Source organism: Strongyloides ratti, assembly GCF_001040885.1.
Source record: "Strongyloides ratti genome assembly S_ratti_ED321, chromosome : 1".
Taxonomy (NCBI): domain Eukaryota; kingdom Metazoa; phylum Nematoda; class Chromadorea; order Rhabditida; family Strongyloididae; genus Strongyloides; species Strongyloides ratti.
The window spans coordinates 5,669,193-5,686,598 of NC_037307.1; the positions used below are offsets into that span (position 1 = coordinate 5,669,193).

The 17,406-nt window shown below is 22.9% G+C and overlaps 9 protein-coding genes across 9 annotated transcripts; 4 read left to right on the forward strand and 5 right to left on the reverse strand.

Moving 5' to 3' along the window:
- Window positions 1-267: 267 nt before the first annotated feature.
- Window positions 268-1,896, reverse strand: SRAE_1000181500 (Serine/threonine-protein kinase Chk1; the record flags this gene model as incomplete). Its single annotated transcript, XM_024648816.1, has 3 exons — window positions 268-1,448; window positions 1,496-1,741; window positions 1,788-1,896. 3 exons carry the CDS (start codon window positions 1,894-1,896, stop codon window positions 268-270), a joined length of 1,536 nt encoding a protein of 511 aa, XP_024502756.1.
- Window positions 1,897-2,583: 687 nt separating this feature from the next.
- On the reverse strand, window positions 2,584-3,470 carry SRAE_1000181600 (Hypothetical protein; the record flags this gene model as incomplete). Its single annotated transcript, XM_024648817.1, has 2 exons — window positions 2,584-3,414; window positions 3,456-3,470. The coding sequence occupies 2 exons, from the start codon at window positions 3,468-3,470 to the stop codon at window positions 2,584-2,586; spliced, it is 846 nt and encodes a 281-aa protein (XP_024502757.1).
- Window positions 3,471-3,739: 269 nt separating this feature from the next.
- On the forward strand, window positions 3,740-5,185 carry SRAE_1000181700 (TMS1; the record flags this gene model as incomplete). Its single annotated transcript, XM_024648818.1, has 3 exons — window positions 3,740-3,778; window positions 3,829-4,852; window positions 4,905-5,185. The coding sequence occupies 3 exons, from the start codon at window positions 3,740-3,742 to the stop codon at window positions 5,183-5,185; spliced, it is 1,344 nt and encodes a 447-aa protein (XP_024502758.1).
- Window positions 5,186-5,650: 465 nt separating this feature from the next.
- SRAE_1000181800 (Protein daughterless) lies at window positions 5,651-6,486 on the forward strand (the record flags this gene model as incomplete). The annotated part of the gene is made up of 2 exons (XM_024648820.1): window positions 5,651-6,064; window positions 6,109-6,486. 2 exons carry the CDS (start codon window positions 5,651-5,653, stop codon window positions 6,484-6,486), a joined length of 792 nt encoding a protein of 263 aa, XP_024502759.1.
- A 237-nt stretch (window positions 6,487-6,723) lies between these two features.
- Window positions 6,724-8,444, forward strand: SRAE_1000181900 (Eukaryotic translation initiation factor 2A; the record flags this gene model as incomplete). Its single annotated transcript, XM_024648821.1, has 3 exons — window positions 6,724-6,736; window positions 6,777-6,837; window positions 6,887-8,444. 3 exons carry the CDS (start codon window positions 6,724-6,726, stop codon window positions 8,442-8,444), a joined length of 1,632 nt encoding a protein of 543 aa, XP_024502760.1.
- A 2,503-nt stretch (window positions 8,445-10,947) lies between these two features.
- Window positions 10,948-11,556, forward strand: SRAE_1000182000 (Protein of unknown function DUF4612 family-containing protein; the record flags this gene model as incomplete). Its single annotated transcript, XM_024648822.1, has 4 exons — window positions 10,948-11,040; window positions 11,158-11,234; window positions 11,288-11,398; window positions 11,454-11,556. 4 exons carry the CDS (start codon window positions 10,948-10,950, stop codon window positions 11,554-11,556), a joined length of 384 nt encoding a protein of 127 aa, XP_024502761.1.
- A 372-nt stretch (window positions 11,557-11,928) lies between these two features.
- Window positions 11,929-12,471, reverse strand: SRAE_1000182100 (Heme transporter HRG family-containing protein; the record flags this gene model as incomplete). Its single annotated transcript, XM_024648823.1, has 2 exons — window positions 11,929-12,152; window positions 12,204-12,471. 2 exons carry the CDS (start codon window positions 12,469-12,471, stop codon window positions 11,929-11,931), a joined length of 492 nt encoding a protein of 163 aa, XP_024502762.1.
- Window positions 12,472-13,632: 1,161 nt separating this feature from the next.
- Window positions 13,633-14,583, reverse strand: SRAE_1000182200 (CAP domain-containing protein; the record flags this gene model as incomplete). Its single annotated transcript, XM_024648824.1, has 2 exons — window positions 13,633-14,088; window positions 14,128-14,583. 2 exons carry the CDS (start codon window positions 14,581-14,583, stop codon window positions 13,633-13,635), a joined length of 912 nt encoding a protein of 303 aa, XP_024502763.1.
- Window positions 14,584-15,660: 1,077 nt separating this feature from the next.
- On the reverse strand, window positions 15,661-16,600 carry SRAE_1000182300 (CAP domain-containing protein; the record flags this gene model as incomplete). The annotated part of the gene is made up of 2 exons (XM_024648825.1): window positions 15,661-16,101; window positions 16,142-16,600. 2 exons carry the CDS (start codon window positions 16,598-16,600, stop codon window positions 15,661-15,663), a joined length of 900 nt encoding a protein of 299 aa, XP_024502764.1.
- Between the last annotated feature and the right edge of the window lie 806 nt (window positions 16,601-17,406).

Sequence of the window (17,406 nt, forward strand, 5' to 3'; positions counted from 1 at the left end):
TTTCTAAAAATTAAACATGTGAACGACTAAGTGCATTGAACAATCTAGTTTATATATCGTAAAACAATTAAAGTAAAATGAAAAGAGTTATTTACTTCATTATATCCAAATTCCGCATAGACACAGAACAGAGAGATATCCAAAAAGATAAGATACTACATTCCGATAAATTAAACTTTCTTGTTTGATACATTCAAACATTTTATTACAACAAACTACTATAAAAATTTTTATTTTAAGACAATGAAATAATACTATCATAAAAAATTAAACTAAATGAACAGGAAGTGGTATGATATTTTTAGGAATAAGATCAATTAATGCAGATTTTATAATTAAAAAGTGCTTTTTGAACAATAAACCATCTCCTCTGCTTCTTCTAAAGTCTACAAGTACTTTGTCTTCATTACCACTATCAACAATATTTAACATATTTATAACAAATGTGCATCCATCCAATTTATTTACGTCTTTTACAATTACCATATTGTTATCCATAAATCTGTGTTCATACTTTAATTGTTCAAGAACAATTTTTAATTGTTTTGAAAATGTTGGAATTGCTAAATTAACAGCAATTCTTGTCATTCTACGTGCCAATTTTTCCAATGGATTAGACATTTTTTGTGATACTGAAGGAACAACCTGAGAATTACTTAACAACATAACTTCACCATTACCAGGTTGAGTAAAAGGTCGACAAACTAAACCAGAAGAACTTACTCCATTGTTTCCCCCCAAAACACGACAAAATTGTGATGGCTGAGATTGAGCAGGAATATCATTGTCAAATATGTTAGAGGTATCATTTCTAGATCTTTTAGATGATGGTTGACTCGAACCATCACGTGTTAAATTACTAGTTAGTGTATTTGAATGCGTCATACCAAATAAACGTTTTTTCCTATTCATTATAATATTTGAATTACCAAAATCTGCCTTCATCCAACTGTGATTCTGAATACGTTTTATAGTAGCTCTTTTTTCCCAGTTATATTCAAGGATAATTTTTAATAATTGTAAAGATTCAAGGTCCATTCGGCTAAATGGATTTAATTCCACTGATCGATTCATAACAAATGTTTTAAACTCATCCGATTCACTTGTTGCTTCACCCCATGGTAATACACCAGATAACATAGCAACAAGAACTATTCCACAGGCCCAAATATCGTTAGGCTCAGCTTTGTAACTTTGTAAAAAAACTTCTGGTGCTATATAAGGTTTAGAACCACAAGTTGTATCAAGAAATCTTTCATTACCATCACTTCTAAATATAGTTGCCATACCAAAATCAGCAATTTTCAATTGATCATTCTCAAGTAATAAAATATTTTCAGGTTTTATGTCTCGATGTGTTATGCCAAGACTATGCATATATCTAACTCCTTCAATAAGTTGACGAAAATAATGTTGACATTTAGCAATTGGCAATCCAACATCAGGTTCTAAAATAAAAATTATATTTTTAAAAAAATTATTTTTTAATACAAACCAATTCTATCATACAATTCACCACCATCACAGTACTCTAAAAATAATTGATACTCATTCATTTCATTATCTTCTCTCATTCCAATATAATATACAATATTTGGATGTCCACGACATTTTTTCATTAGAATCGCTTCCTTTCTTAAAGCCGAGATATCTTTAAGATTGACTGAAGAGACACATTTCATTGCTGCGGGGTATCCATCATTATTACGATCCACAACCAATTTTACTTCTCCAAATGCACCTTAATTACAAAAGTATAATACATAAAATAAATATAAATTAATTACCTTCTCCTAAAGTTCTTATAATAGACCATAGCTGAATATCGCTTTTTGGAACTATGATATCAGGATCATGATCATTTTTTTCCTCACTCGTTAAAGTTCCGGCACTCATTATTTTGTAGTAACTAATATTCTTTTTTTATTCAAATTATAAAATAACACACTATATTGTTTTACCTCCGCCAAATATTTCTTGCTAAGAGAAAGATAAAAAAGTGTTTTAACTACCGATTTAACTTTGTATGAGAATTCTGTTGTAGATAGTATAAAAAAAAACTTTTGAACTATATAATGTTTGTAATTTTTCCAAAAAAGAAATATATCAAAGTGACTTCTAAAAGTATTTGTTGTTTCATATTATTTTTCTTGCATGTAATTTGTACTACAAACTCTTTTAATAAAATAAAGATTTTTAATTTGATTAGACTATAGTGTTATATGGTGATTCACAAAAGTTTTTCTATGTAATCAAAACAATTTGCGGTGTGTTTCACATGAAAAGATTTTTGTGAACCATTTTACATGTTGGATTAACAAATGCAACATTTTTTATCATGGTAATTTATTATCAATCTTTGTTTTTCATTTTGAAAAAATATTATGTTATGATGTTAAAAGCCAATAGAAACCTATTTGACTTTTAAGTTTACAGTTAATTAGTGAAAACTTATTTATTCAAATTTCCAATCCTATACTAGAAATTAATTGTTTCCACCAATATGATAATTTACATTTTAATTGTAAGAAAAGGTAAAAAAAAAACAATAAATTAAATACATTATGTAAATTTATTTAGTAATTATTTAAATTGTGGAATTAACGGCATTGGAGGTTGTCTTTCTGATGATGATATTATTAGTTTCTGGTCTTTCATTGCTTCTAACATTATCCAACACGCCTGTGGTCCACATGGAGGTATTGGTGGCATATATGCATCTCGTGTATTTGGTGGTGCTGCTTTAAATGCCCATTTGGCAAACATTGGGTCATCACTATTGTAGGAAGGAGGTTCAATATCAGAAAGTTTTATGTTATTTTCTGCAACATAAACAGGTGCTTCTACTGGGCGAACAATGATGGAGAATTGATCACCAGACAATGATTCTTCATCATCATTTTCTGCTTTAATATTGCCACTAATATCTCTTTTATCAGTTGTCAATGGACTAGCTGTATGACCAGTTCGCATAGATTCCATTATTTTTTGAAATGTATGAGTTACTTGTGTTGTTGTAAGTGAAGGTGATACATTTGCACCTGAGGTATCATTTATTCCCGGAGATTTTCCATAGTTCTTGGAACTACCTCTTGTCATGGCATTTATATGTGTTTGTCTGTATTGATCATTGTACTGAGCATATTCATATTGTTGTTTCATTTCTTGTTCAGCTTTTAGACGTTCCTGTGCTAATTGTTTTTGTTCTTCCTCTTTTTTTTTGCTTTCTTCTAAAGCCATTTGTTTTCTTTTAACATGTTGAATTTTTTTTTCAATAATTGATTTTTCCCAATTTTCAAATTGTTTCACATATGAAATATATTCTGGTGTTCCTCTAGCACTTTTATTTTTTTCTTTCCATTCAAGAAATTGATTTTTATAAGCTTTTAATTTTTGTTCACATTCTATATCATACTAAAAAACATAAAAAAAATACAAAATTAATATAGTTTTACCTGATCAGCTGACATAGTTTTTAGAAAATTCTACAATTTTTCAATGAACAAGGACAATATTTATCCAGTAAAAAAAACCAATACTTTTTCTAACCATCTTTCACATAATTCCAATTTTACTCCAATTGAGATATTTAGTATACACTAGTTAATACTTAATAGTCATCTGACATTAATATATAAAAAAGTATATTTATATACTTTATATATAATTATATATTTTAATAATTAGAATATTATTAGATATTTGGTTTAAATCATACTTAATTACATAACTTTTAAGAATGGGAGGTTTATTAACTGCACCATTATGTGCTGCACAAGTAAGTTATCTACAACAAATAGATGTATTTATTAATTTTTTATATTTTAGATGGCATGTTGCTTTGGTACTACAGCTTGTTCATTATGCTGTAGTTGTATGCCAACAACAAAATCATCAACAACTACAAGAATTATGTATGTATTGATGCTTTTAGTTGGAACAATTGTTTCAGCTATCATGCTTGCACCAGCCGTTCAAGAAAAACTGGATAAATCTTCTTGGTTTTGTAATGGTTTAGGTGTTGATTGTAAAGCTGTTACAGGATATCAGGCTGTATATAGATTATGTAGTGCACTAGCAACTTTTTTTGGTATCTTCTCTGTTTTGATGATAGGGGTTAAAAGTAGTAAAGATCCTAGAGCTGGTATTCAAAACGGATTTTGGTTTTTCAAATACTTAATGGTGGCTGGTATTGCTGTAGGTTATTTTATGATAACGTCAAAATCATTTTCTGAACCAATGATGGTTATTGGTATGATTGGAGGATGCTTATTTATTTTAATACAGTTAATTCTCATAATTGATTTTGCTCATGGTTTAGCTATTTATATGATAAATTCATATGAGGAAAGTGAATCTCCTCGTGCATGGGCATTTTTATTGTATGGTTTTGTAATTCTTAACTATGCTGTTTGTATAATTGGTTCTATATTTATTTTTAAAAATTACGGAGGTGAAGGATGTGGACTCCCTAAATTTGCCATTATTTTTAATATTATTTTATGTTTAGCTATATCAGTCATCTCAATTTTACCCAAAATTCAAGAAAATTTCCCTCATTCTGGATTATTACAATCCTCATTTATGTCTATGTACACAGTTTATCTCACCTGGTCAGCATTAACAAATAATCCAGACAAGTCATGTAATCCATCTTTAAGAAAACTATTAGGACCTACATCTGACATACCTTCAAGTTATGCTACACCAATTCCAGTTGAATCACTTGTATCACTTTTTATTTTCATGGCTTGTTTATTATATTCAGCTATTAGAACTACATCTAATACGGCAATGGGTGCAATTACTGGCGGTGGAAATCAAGGTACAGAAGGTGATTTAATTCCTCTAAGTCTGTTGTCGTAACAAACGTCCTTTTAATAATAATTTTTTTTTAATTTTAGATTCATCAAATACCAATGATGTTGAAGGTGGTCAGGTTTATGACAATGAAAAAGACAGTGTTTCATATTCATATAGTTATTGCCATTTCATTTTTGCTCTTGCTTCACTTTACATAATGATGACAATGACTAGTTGGTATTCTCCTGATAATGACATTACTCATTTGAATTCAAATACTGCTTCACTCTGGGTTAAAATTGTATCATCATGGGTTGCAGTTTTACTCTACTTTTGGACAATGGTTGCACCTACGATTTTCCCGGATCGTGAATTTTTCTAAATCTAAGCATAACATAAACATTTTTTAAAATCAGTGTATGTAATTATTTCATCATAAACCAAATAACTTTTTTTTTATTTATAATATAAATATTGTCAACAAATAAAATTTAACGGTATAAAAAATGTTTTATTTTTTTTAATAAATATATATATATCGATTTTTTTTTAAGATGCTTCACATTTTAATTTACCTATAAATTGTAGAAACATTTATCTAAGGTATTTGTGTTATATATGTATTTCATGGCAATTTAATTAGTACCTCTTATATATAATAAGTGTAAAATGTTTGTCAGTACAATCGTTATTGTTAGATTTTGTATAACGCCGTCTGTTGGACACGGCATTTAATGATTTGACATCAAGCTGTTGGAGGAGTATCTTTTTATATCTTTTGCGCATTTAAAACTAATTCGAGAAATAGCTAGACTGCACTCTATTTGTATCTTATTATTTATAAACAATGTCATTTTCTAATGGTGATTTTCAACCAAATGATATTAAAACGGATTTCATTGATGAATATGTAACTACCACAACAAGTAGAGATAATATTGTATCTGATATTCCTACTGAAAATAATTATTATCAGGATAATAGTCAAAGATATCAGCCGCTTCCATCTATTTCTGACTTTTACCATTCTACTTATGGTAATTGGAATAATTTTAACACAGAAAATAATATTTATCCTTATTCTTCATCTTATTTACAAAATAATGAATATTCTGTATATTCTTCAACACCCTCTTACAGTACAAATAATCAAGTGTATGATATTGATAGGCAACCATACAACTATTCAAATATTCCTTCTAATAAGTGTACTACAAATGTATTATATCAAGGACCAAAATCTAATGAAAATTTAGTCCAAGTAAGTTTTTATTTTATAAAATAAGTAAATATATTAATATTTAGAAACCATTTCTAGTTGAAAATTTACCCTCAAATTCTTCTTTTTATCAACCAATTTCTTATGGATCCGATTCAACAGGAACAGAAAAATCATATAGTGAAGGAAGAGGTGATGTTAAACTTGTTAAAAAAAGAACTAAAAAAGATAAAAGTGAAGAGAAATCACCAGATGGTAAAAAAGATTACAAAAGAACTGCAAATAATATACGAGAACGTATCCGTGTTCATGACATAAATGCTGCTTTTTCTGATTTAGCAAAAATATGTTCTGATTACATTAAAGATAAGGAAGAAAAACATACAAAATTAACAATTCTCCAGCAAGCTGTCGAAGTCATAAAAGTATTAGAAACTGAAGTTGAAAAAAAAAAGACTCATTAAAATCATTTGAAATTACACTTTTTGTATAAATACAACTTAGAATGATTGTTAATCTTATTGTTATATTTATAAAAATTATTTAATTTATTAAAATAAAAATACAGGAACACAGTACTAAATTTAATATTAATGTTCCAATAAAGACCCTGCACTATGTACGAAATCCCAATGATTTATAATATATAATTTTTTTTTTATTAAAATTACCTAGCATTTAAAGTAATTTATTTGTTAAATATGGATATTTTAGGTGAGTTATATAATTAATTTTATAAAATATATATTTTTAGTAAGACACAGTCATGGTTTGGAAATTATCTCAAATAATAATGTTGTCTTTAACAAAGAAATGTTAGTTTTTTTTAAAAAAAAAATAATTTAAATTAATTTTTTCTTTTAGAAATTCTCGTGAATTATTTGTTAGATGTTCTCAATATTCTCATAATGGAAAATATTTTGCCTACTGTGATTCTACAAATACTTATATAATAAATAGTGAAACAAAGGATGTTATTGTCTCTGAACCATTACAAAAAATTCAATCTATATTATTTTCTCCAAATGATAATGTTATGGTAACATGGGAACCTTATGTTGTATATGGTCGTTCTAAACCAGGAGAGCCACCACGTAAACCAAATCCTAATCTTCGTTTTTGGAGATGTTCTGATGGTGAATGTATGGTTGTTACAATTGCTGAAAAAAATGTCATCTGGCAACCACAATGGACTTCAGATGAGAAGTATGCCTTAAGATTACTTGGTTCAGAGTTGTTAGTTTATGAAAATAATTCATTTGAAAGATACGTGTGGAAAAAAACTTTTAAAAAAGTTTCAAATTTTAAAGTTTCTCCTGGTGAGACACCAATAGTTGCTTTGTATCATCAAAATAAGGGTAGTGAACCTGCAAGAGTTGAGATAAGAAGGATTGACAAAGATTTTAGTCTTATTTCAACAAGAACACTTTTTAAAAGTGACAGAGTTTCTCTTAAGTGGAATTCTAAAGGAAGTGCTCTTTTATGTCAAGTTTTTATTGAAGTTGATGAATCTAACAAAAATTATTATGGTGAACAAAGTTTATATCTTTTAACACTAGGTAATGACAACGGAATAAGACTTAGTTTGGATAAAGAAGGACCAATATATGAAGCTGAATGGAATCCAACAGGAACTGAATTTACTGTATGTTATGGTTATATGCCTTCCAAATTAAGTGTTTTCAATTTGAAAGGTGATATAACTTTTGCTTTTCCTGATGGACACAGAAATGAAATATACTATAATCCAATTGGATCAATTATTGCTGCATGTGGTTTTTCTAATCTTTCTGCCGGAAGAATGGAATTTTGGGATACTAAAAAAAAATCATTAATTAGTACTATTGAACGCCCAAACACAACACTCTTTTCATGGGCTTCTGATGGTCAACATTTCCTCAGTGCAACATGTGCCCCTCGTATGCGTATGGATAATGGTTATGCCATCATTCATTATACAGGAAAAAATATTTTAAGTAAAAATTATGAATCTCCACATGAATTATGGGATGTACAATTTAGACCATCTCAATCAAATAAATTTAAAGAATTTGAAATTCAAAAAGGTTCAACTCAATTATCTACCAAAAAAAGAGAAGATCATCCATTGGATAAACTAGTTAATTCGGGATCATCTGCAATCAAGAAATCAGTGTATATACCACCACATCTAAGAAAAGCTACAACTGATGGAAAAAGTGTTGGAAGGATATTGACAAAAGAAGAAATTGCTTCTTCTGTCAAACCATTAAAAAGTGATAAAGAAAAGAAAATTTTCAATTTACAAAAGAAAATTGATGATACTTTGAAATTAAAAGAAAAAGCAGATTCTGGGGAAAAGTTACAAAATAATCAACTTTGTAAAATTCAAAAGTTGGATGAATTTTTGGCAGAATTAGAAAAACTAAAAATGGAAGTTTAGTACTTTTTGTTTGTTCTTGTTTTATTAAGTAATAATAAAAAGTTTAAATAGCCGATGACGTTTACATTATTTTTTTATATTAATTTATTTATCAACCAATGATATTTCTATTGAATGATGCACTTAAATGTTTTGAAATATTTTTAAATATAAATCTATTTTTATAAATATTTTCTTTTTTTTTATTTATATAACTTAAAAGTATAACAATTATTATTTTTATACAAATTATATTTGTTTATTGATTTTTGTAGAAATGTGCCATCAAAAAAAAAAGTATAGTTACATATTTAATAGCATTAAAAATAAATTAAAGTTAATTTAAAATTTTTACAATAAAATGTTATACATATATATATTTGTTTATAGCTATTCGTAGTATGATAATAAAAAAAAAATTTAACTTGCAAATTTATAAAATAGTGAGTATATATCTAAAGTGGTTTAGATATTTTTATAATATATAACTATTAAATAAATCATATTTTATTGTTAAAAGTTTAGATACAAATTTTACTATTTTTAATTTAAAAAAAAATTTAATTGTTAAAATTTTTAACATCTGAATTATTATATTTTTTATAATACTTTATAAGAAAAAAAAAAAGATAAATGAAATTTTAAATAGATGAAAACAGCTTAAAATACTAAATCTTAGTTATTTTTGCATTTGTTAAATAATATATCTTATTATATCTTCTCACACATGTATTCTTTTGCATTTGTCGAAAATTATAATGCTTGGAGCTTTTAAAAGTTAATTATTCATGTGGTACCATCCACAAATTTACTTAAAATATATAATATTATGACTGTCATTATTCATCAATAAAATATATTACTATTAATATAAATTTTTTTTTTAAATTAATATTTTAAGTAATTTAAAAATTAACAAATGTTCGAAATTTATTTATATCATTGATAAAATTTTTTTATTACTATAATATTATTATTATTTTTCCTATTCAAAGTTATTTTTTTTTTTTAGTATAAAATTTTAGTTTGTAAAAGTTTAATTGAATAGAGAAATGATTATTGAATTTTCATTGAATTTTGTTAAAAATTGTAATTAAACTAAAACGGGATAGATAAAAATATAAAATGGTAAAAAGCTATAGCAAACAATGATGTAATAAGTTAAAAAGATAAAGATTGAAATATTTTGTTAAAAATATACAATATAAATATAAATTATTCAATTTATATTTAAAATTTTTCTATTTATAAAATGTTTGGTTTTTATTTTTTTTTTTTTATTGTTCTATATATACATATATATCAATATGTTAGCTTATAGATTATCTCAGTTGATATTATTGTATATATTAAAATATTTAAAAAAAATATATTTATAATTTTATTTGAATGAAAATTTATTTTCCTCCAATCAAATTTAGAAGCTTTTAATATATAATCAATTTATTATTTTGATTGGTTCAATTTCTCGTTCAACTTAATTTTATTATTCTTTAACAATTGTGTTTAATGAAAAGCTTTAATATTTCCTTTGTAGCTAACATATTCAATGATTATATACTCTACCAACTAAATAATTATTTTAAGCTAGTTAATGTGATGAAAGCCCTCATAAAGAAATATGTTTAGTTCTAGATATTTAAACAATAATTAAAAGGTATATTTTAAATGTAAATTTTAATATTAAAAAAGATGTTTTTAAAAAAATGTCCTTATGTTTTAAATTATATATTTATTTAATATTCCTAAAAATTATAATTTTAAATATTTTTGAAAAATTATCTAATTTCATTTATAAATGAAAAATATAAACATTTTAAAATTTTAAAATTTTTAGAATAAACAATTTTAAATAAAAAGCTAAGATATTTAATTTTTATGTATTTATTTTATTTTAATATATATAACAACTTTATAATATATTAAAATATTTATTTTTTTATTATAATCTGATACATATTTCCCATTATTTTTAATTATTTGGACATCTAATATAATTTATTAGGTTTACAATATAACTAAATTTTGGCCAAAAGGCACCCAATTATTCAGGTGTATGTCTTACTAATTTTTTTTTTTATTATTTTTTTTTCAATAACCAAAAATTCTCGTGATCATTAACATAATGGAGGATATACAATCTTTTTATTTTTTTACATTATTATTTTCTTTCAATAAAACATTTTAATTACCTTCTATTCATATCATTCTATTAATGAAATTACACTCAATTGCTTCAGCTTTTTGTGGTAACAAATTTCAACATTTCCAATATATTTCAAAGTACACATATTCTTCATCATTAAACTAATTACGCTTTTTTTTTTAATTTTACTATACATCTATTAAAATTTTATTTCTCTACTAAAAAGTCTCTGCATGAAAAAGAGATCCTAGTTTCGGCTATCTATTGCCGACTTGAAAATTGTTAAAATTAAATTTAAAAAATATTTCTTTATATTGGAATTGGTTAAAAAAAAAAAACTTTATTATACATCTAAATACTGTTATACTATTTGAAAATATGGGATGTAGGTTAAGTAAAAGTATATCACAAAATGATTTACAAGATTTATGTAAAGAAAAACATTTGTCAATACGAGGTAATAATAAAAAGGTATGTTATTATTATTATTATTTTTTTTTTAATTTATTTACAAATATTTATTATAAATTTAATTTTAAAAATAAAAAAATTTCTATATAAGTTATTTTATAAAATTTGTAATTTTAGACAAATTGCAATGGAAACACGATATGTTGCTCTGACACGACACCAATAAATAAAAATATGAAAGAAGAAGAAGAAGAGTAAGAAAATCATATATAATAATTTATATAATAATAAAAAATAAAAATTTTAGAAACATATTATATGTTACAGATGAAAATGTTGATGTTAAGAATAACAATAATTCCAATAATGACGGGTTATTGTCCATAAATAATCCAGGACTTAATGGAAAACAACTTAGGTATTTTGATTATTAATATAAAAAAAATGTATTATTATTAATTATTTTTTTATAGCATTATTGAAAGTTCAAGTCAAGTTGAATTTTTTAAAATGTTGGATGAAAAAATTGCTCAAGGTGCCAAAAATTTGTCTCCAGAATTAGAGGATGATGATTAAAAACAATTTCTTAATACTGTTAAATTAAATTGGTTATATTCCTAAAATAAATATAAAAAAATTTTTTTAATATAAAAATATTTAAATTTAATATTTAATTATTATGTCATAAAGTTTATATTTTTATTTGATAAAACATTATATAAATATTTTAAAAATTAACTTTAATGCTTCTTTTATTTTATTAAAAATAATATTTCTATCTTCATTTATAGTATACATATATACATATTAAAATAATTTTTTTTAATTCTTAATAATTTTTTTTTTTTTTCCAATACCATAATATATTTATTTACATTTTTATTTTTTATATAATTATAGTAACATTGTAAAGAATATAAATTATTTGACATGTAATTTATTACATAATTAAATTGGTTGAGAATAAAGAAGTGATCCAATTACTTTTTGTGAATATTTTTGTGTATAAATAGCAATCATCATTGTCCATTTAAAACTCATCCATAACCATACTGCCATCATCCACCTATTATTTCCTTTTAAACCTTCTGTTGTTACTGTTTCTTTATTTATACCTGCTATAATTAAACATGTAATACATCCTATTAAACATAATATACATAATATAATATCTATAATATTAAAAAAAAGAAAGTATTAATTATTATTATAAAATATCTTACTTGAATATATAATAATTTTAAAACATTTTGAATTCCATTTCCAAATATTTCTTTTATGATAACTTAAATGGATATAAAATAATATTGATGCAGCAATTGATGAAAATAATGCTATAATTAATACAGCATGATTTTGATAATGTATTTCAAAAATTGGTCCAGCCATAAGACCAGCACTTATTCCAATTGCAGCCCATAAAAGTTTAATTTTCATGCCCCATCTCATTTTAGAAGGTACAGGTGGTATAGAATTTATTGATGGTTCCATTATATCCAAATAAATAAATAAATATATATATATATATGTATATTAATAAATTTTAATAACAAAATTAAAAAATAAAATATAGTACCTAACACATTTATGTATAAGTTGTATTTATTTATTGTAAAAAAAAAAGTAAATTATGATAAGAAGATGAGAGATAAGAATATTAGTATAAAAACTAGAATTTCATCATATTATGGTAATATGATGAGAATACCAGTTCAATTAGTTTAATGTAACAATATAATATATCATATCCTGTCATTTTAAACAGTCAAAAATTATATTTTAATATGATACATTATAAAATATTTATAATATAAAAAAAAGAAAATAAAATTTATTATTTTTTAAAAAAAAAAAAGTTATTTTTAACTTAACTTATAATCATAACAAAACATAACTATATACTTACATAAAAATAACCCAATATAATATTTTTTTTTTCTATCAATTTATAAAAATATATATAAATGACATATATTTTGTATAACTAACTGTCCATCAAAATAAATTGATCTTAGATTATAAAAGAAATAATTTTAAAACATATATTATATTTTTAACAAATAAAATGAACTAAAATAATAGCTAACAACAACAAAAAGTTTTTATATAATATATCTTTTTTTTTTTTGTCATGAGAATGAAAAATTATAATTAGAGGACAAAAATTAAAAATTAGGGATTATTTTTTATGTAATTTTATTTGAATGTTTTATTTAAAAATAATTCTTTTTTTTTCAAAAAGTATAATTTAAAAGAAATTATAATTATTATAAACATAGAATAATAAATGTTTGTATTAAAATTTACAGTTAGTTTTATTTTTAATTTTATTTACATATTTATTAGTATTAGTTATAATATGAGTATTAGTTTTTAGATTGTTATAACTGAAAATATTAATGATTTTTGATTATTATTTTTTATTTAAAATGGATATGATTTTAATCTTATATAATATTTTTTTTTTCAAATGAAATAAAAAAAAATGATATTAATTAATGTTATAGTATTAATTTATGTATATAACATTATTTAAATCACTTCTACAATAATTTTAGTAGTAATAATATTAATAGTTTATTTAACATATTTTTTCTTATTTGGAAAAAAATATATTTACTATATAATAATAAAAACTAGTTAATTTTTTTTTTACTCACGGCGATTTAAACTTCTAGTATACAAGGCAATAAATTTTTTTTGGATGGGTGAAACATTTTTATAGTAATTTTTATCATTTCTTAATATGGATGAAAATGTTAAAACAACATAAGCATAAAAAGAGTCTTCTGCAATACCAACACCAAAATATTTTGAACTTTTCCAAATTAATTGTAGTGGGTAGTATTTTTTACGATTTAAAAACATAAAAGCAAAGTCATAATTTCCAAGCAAATCATTGTACATGGATGAAATTATGTTACCAATATTTTGGCGCATTAAAGAACCAGCAAGACAACCAAAAACTGGATTTCTATCACAATGACTATGAATACCCTTTTGTGCTCTTTCATTTGCCATACTTTGAGCTATTTTACTAAATTTTACACTATAAATAAGTTTACCAGCACCATGTAATTGTCTATACAAGTTTAATTCTTTAACAACCTAATTAAAAATATTTAACAAATTTTTATCTAAACTTACTCTTTTTCTGAATTCCATAAAATTATTTTGTGAATAACAGTTATATTCACAACCATCCCATACATATCCATGAATTTTAGTACTAAATGGATTTTTAAGAAAATACATACCAGCACTATATTCTTTAATTAAATATTTATTTCGAACATGAGTTATGTTAAATCTTCTACTTCCTCCTGTTGGTCTATACTGGCTTTTGTCTTCTGTTGTATTGGACCACAAATAACGATAATAATTTATTGCATAAATTTCATTGGCAAAAACATAACCATTACATTCAAGAACAGTTTCAGAATTAATTCTATAATAGCTAATTTTATAACGATCTCTAGTAAAATCTACATATTTTTGTTGTTCTTTTTTTTTTGTTTTAACTCTTACAGAAGTAATTTTATCTGTTAATAATATAATAAAAAGTAATATACATATAAAAATGTTCAAAAAAAAATATTTCATATTTTTAATAAATACTAAATAGAAATAAAATAAATTTTATTCTTTTTTTATTAATGATATTCATGCTTACAAACTTTAAGTATATATAAACTATTTTTTAAACAATTAATAAGTTGAAATTTATGTAGTACTACGTAAATAATAAGGAATATATAATTTTATACATAAAAAATTATAATTATTGTGGAGTGCAAAACTTCAATATCTATAAATCATTAAATTAAAATAAAAATTAATAACTTTTTTAATGATTTTATTAATTTATGAACTTTAGCTTTATGTTAAAGTAAACATTATCAGGAAGATAAAATATTATTATTTAACAAATCTTTAAATTTTACAACTTCAAAAAATATTAATTAATATGTCTTCTAAAAACTTTTTTTTGGATTATGATCTTTGTTACTCAAAATTTTAAATGGCATTTTTAATTATTTATTGATCAAGAAAATAAGTATGTCTTTGAAAAATCATTTCTAATATAAATCTATATATCTAAAAAATCAAGATGAAAGATTCAGACAACATTATAGTACAGTTGAAATAAAAAATGAGTTAGAATAATCTTTTAAAAAAATTAATTTAAAAATATATTATTTTATTTTAAGTATTCTTCAATACAAAAATTATAGATTTTAATTAAAATGATTCCAGTTACAATTATCATTAAAAATTCATAATTTTATACTTCTGTTTTACAATAAATAAAGGGTTCAATAATATAATTAAAAATTAAGTATTCTTAATTAGATAAATAAAAAACAATATAACATTTTAATCTACACTTGATTTTTTGATTCCTAATTAACTAAAAGTAAAAAATATGAAATATAATAAATTACTATATTAGAAAATAACCTAGAAAATATGTTCATGTTTTTTTAAATTAAATAAAAAAGTTTTTTTTATAAATGAAACATAAGTACTTTATTAATTAATATTATAGGTTCTAGAAATGCATATGAAAATATTTATATTATTCCTACAATAATTAATTAATAATATTTTTTTTGTCTGGAAAAAATGTATTCTTCTATATAAAAAGTGATCATTTATTTTTTTTAACTCATGGTAATCTTAATCTTTAGCATACATTTGAATATACTTGTTTTGTACAGGAAAAATATTATCATAGTAACTTGAATCATTTGTAATTTTAGATGAAAATGTAAAAATAACATAACCAAATAGAGAGTCTTCTGCAACCCCAACACCAACTTGTTTTACATTTTTCCAAATTAATTCTAGTCCAGGAGTATATCTACGATAAACATAATCAGCTGCAAAGTCATACTTTGAAAGAAATTCATTGTACATTGAGTATAACATTTTACCAACATTAAAATGAATTAAAGATCCAAAAAGACAACCAAAAGGAAGATTTTTATCACAATGACTATGACTACCTTTTTGTGCCTTTTCTTCTGCTATTTTCTGAGCTTCTTGAGCAAGTGTTTCATTATAAACAAGTTGATTTGCATCATGTAATTCTCTATACATGTTTAATTCTTCTACCATCTACTTTAAAATATATTTATATATTTTTATCTAAACTTACTTTTTTCTTAAATTCTGTAAAATTATTTTCTGAATAACATTTATAACTACAATTTTTCCATACTTTAGGATTAATTTTAGCAGTAAATGAATTTTTAAAATAATACATCTTTCCACTATATTCTCTAAATAGATATCTATTTTCAAGTTTATAAACTGTCCATTTTTTGGTTCCACCATTTGGTTTATACTTTTGTTTATCATCTGTTGTATTGGAATACAAATAATGGTAGTAATTTAATGCATCAATTTCATTAAAAAAACTATAATTATTACAATAGTAAAAACTTTTTAAAGAATATCTATAATATTTAACTTTGTAGGGATCTTTAGGAAAATCTTCTACAACATTTGATTCACAATCTGAAGAACATTTTTCTACCTTCACAGAAGTATTAGTAGATGTTATTAATATAATAAAAAAAGAAATATTTATCAGAATACTAAAAAAATATTTCATCTTTATTATCAAATATTATATGAAAATTTAGTTAATTACATTGCATTTTATTTAGTGATCTTTATATTTAGATATATTAAAAGTATATATAAATACTATTTTTAATAATTATTAATTTAAAACTTGCAAGTTGCTACATAAAATATTAACAATATCTAGAAATATAAATATTATTATTTACTACGGAGTGACAAATTTAGTATTTATATATCATAATGTTAAAATAAAAAAAAGTAGCATTTTTTGTGATTATAAAAAATTTATAAACTTTGACTTTATGTTAAATGCAAACATTTTCATAAAGATAAAATGTTATTATTTAACAAATCTTAAAATTCTACAACTTCCGACAATACTAATTAATATGTTTTTTATAAACTTTTTTTTTAATTATAACTTTTGTTACATAAAATTTTGAATGACATTTTAATTATTTATTGATCATAAAAAAAATTTTTTTTTTTAAATCATTCTAATATAAATCTATGTATCTAAAATATCAAGATGAATTAGAAAAATGAATGATTCAGGCAAAGTTGTATTACAAATTCAGAGTTAAATGAACTAAATGGATTCATAAAAAATTAATTTTAACATAAAATTTCATAATTTGTACAATATTATCTTGTAAATAATATTTGTCATTTTAAATAATATAGATTTTAATATAAAATTTTTTTGCAACTGCTAACATTAAAAATTTAATATTTTTTACTTATATTTCAATTCTTTTTTTAAAAAAATTTACATTTAAAAAGTGACTTTTTTTATCTCAAAATTTTAACTACTTTTTCTTTTTATTGTAT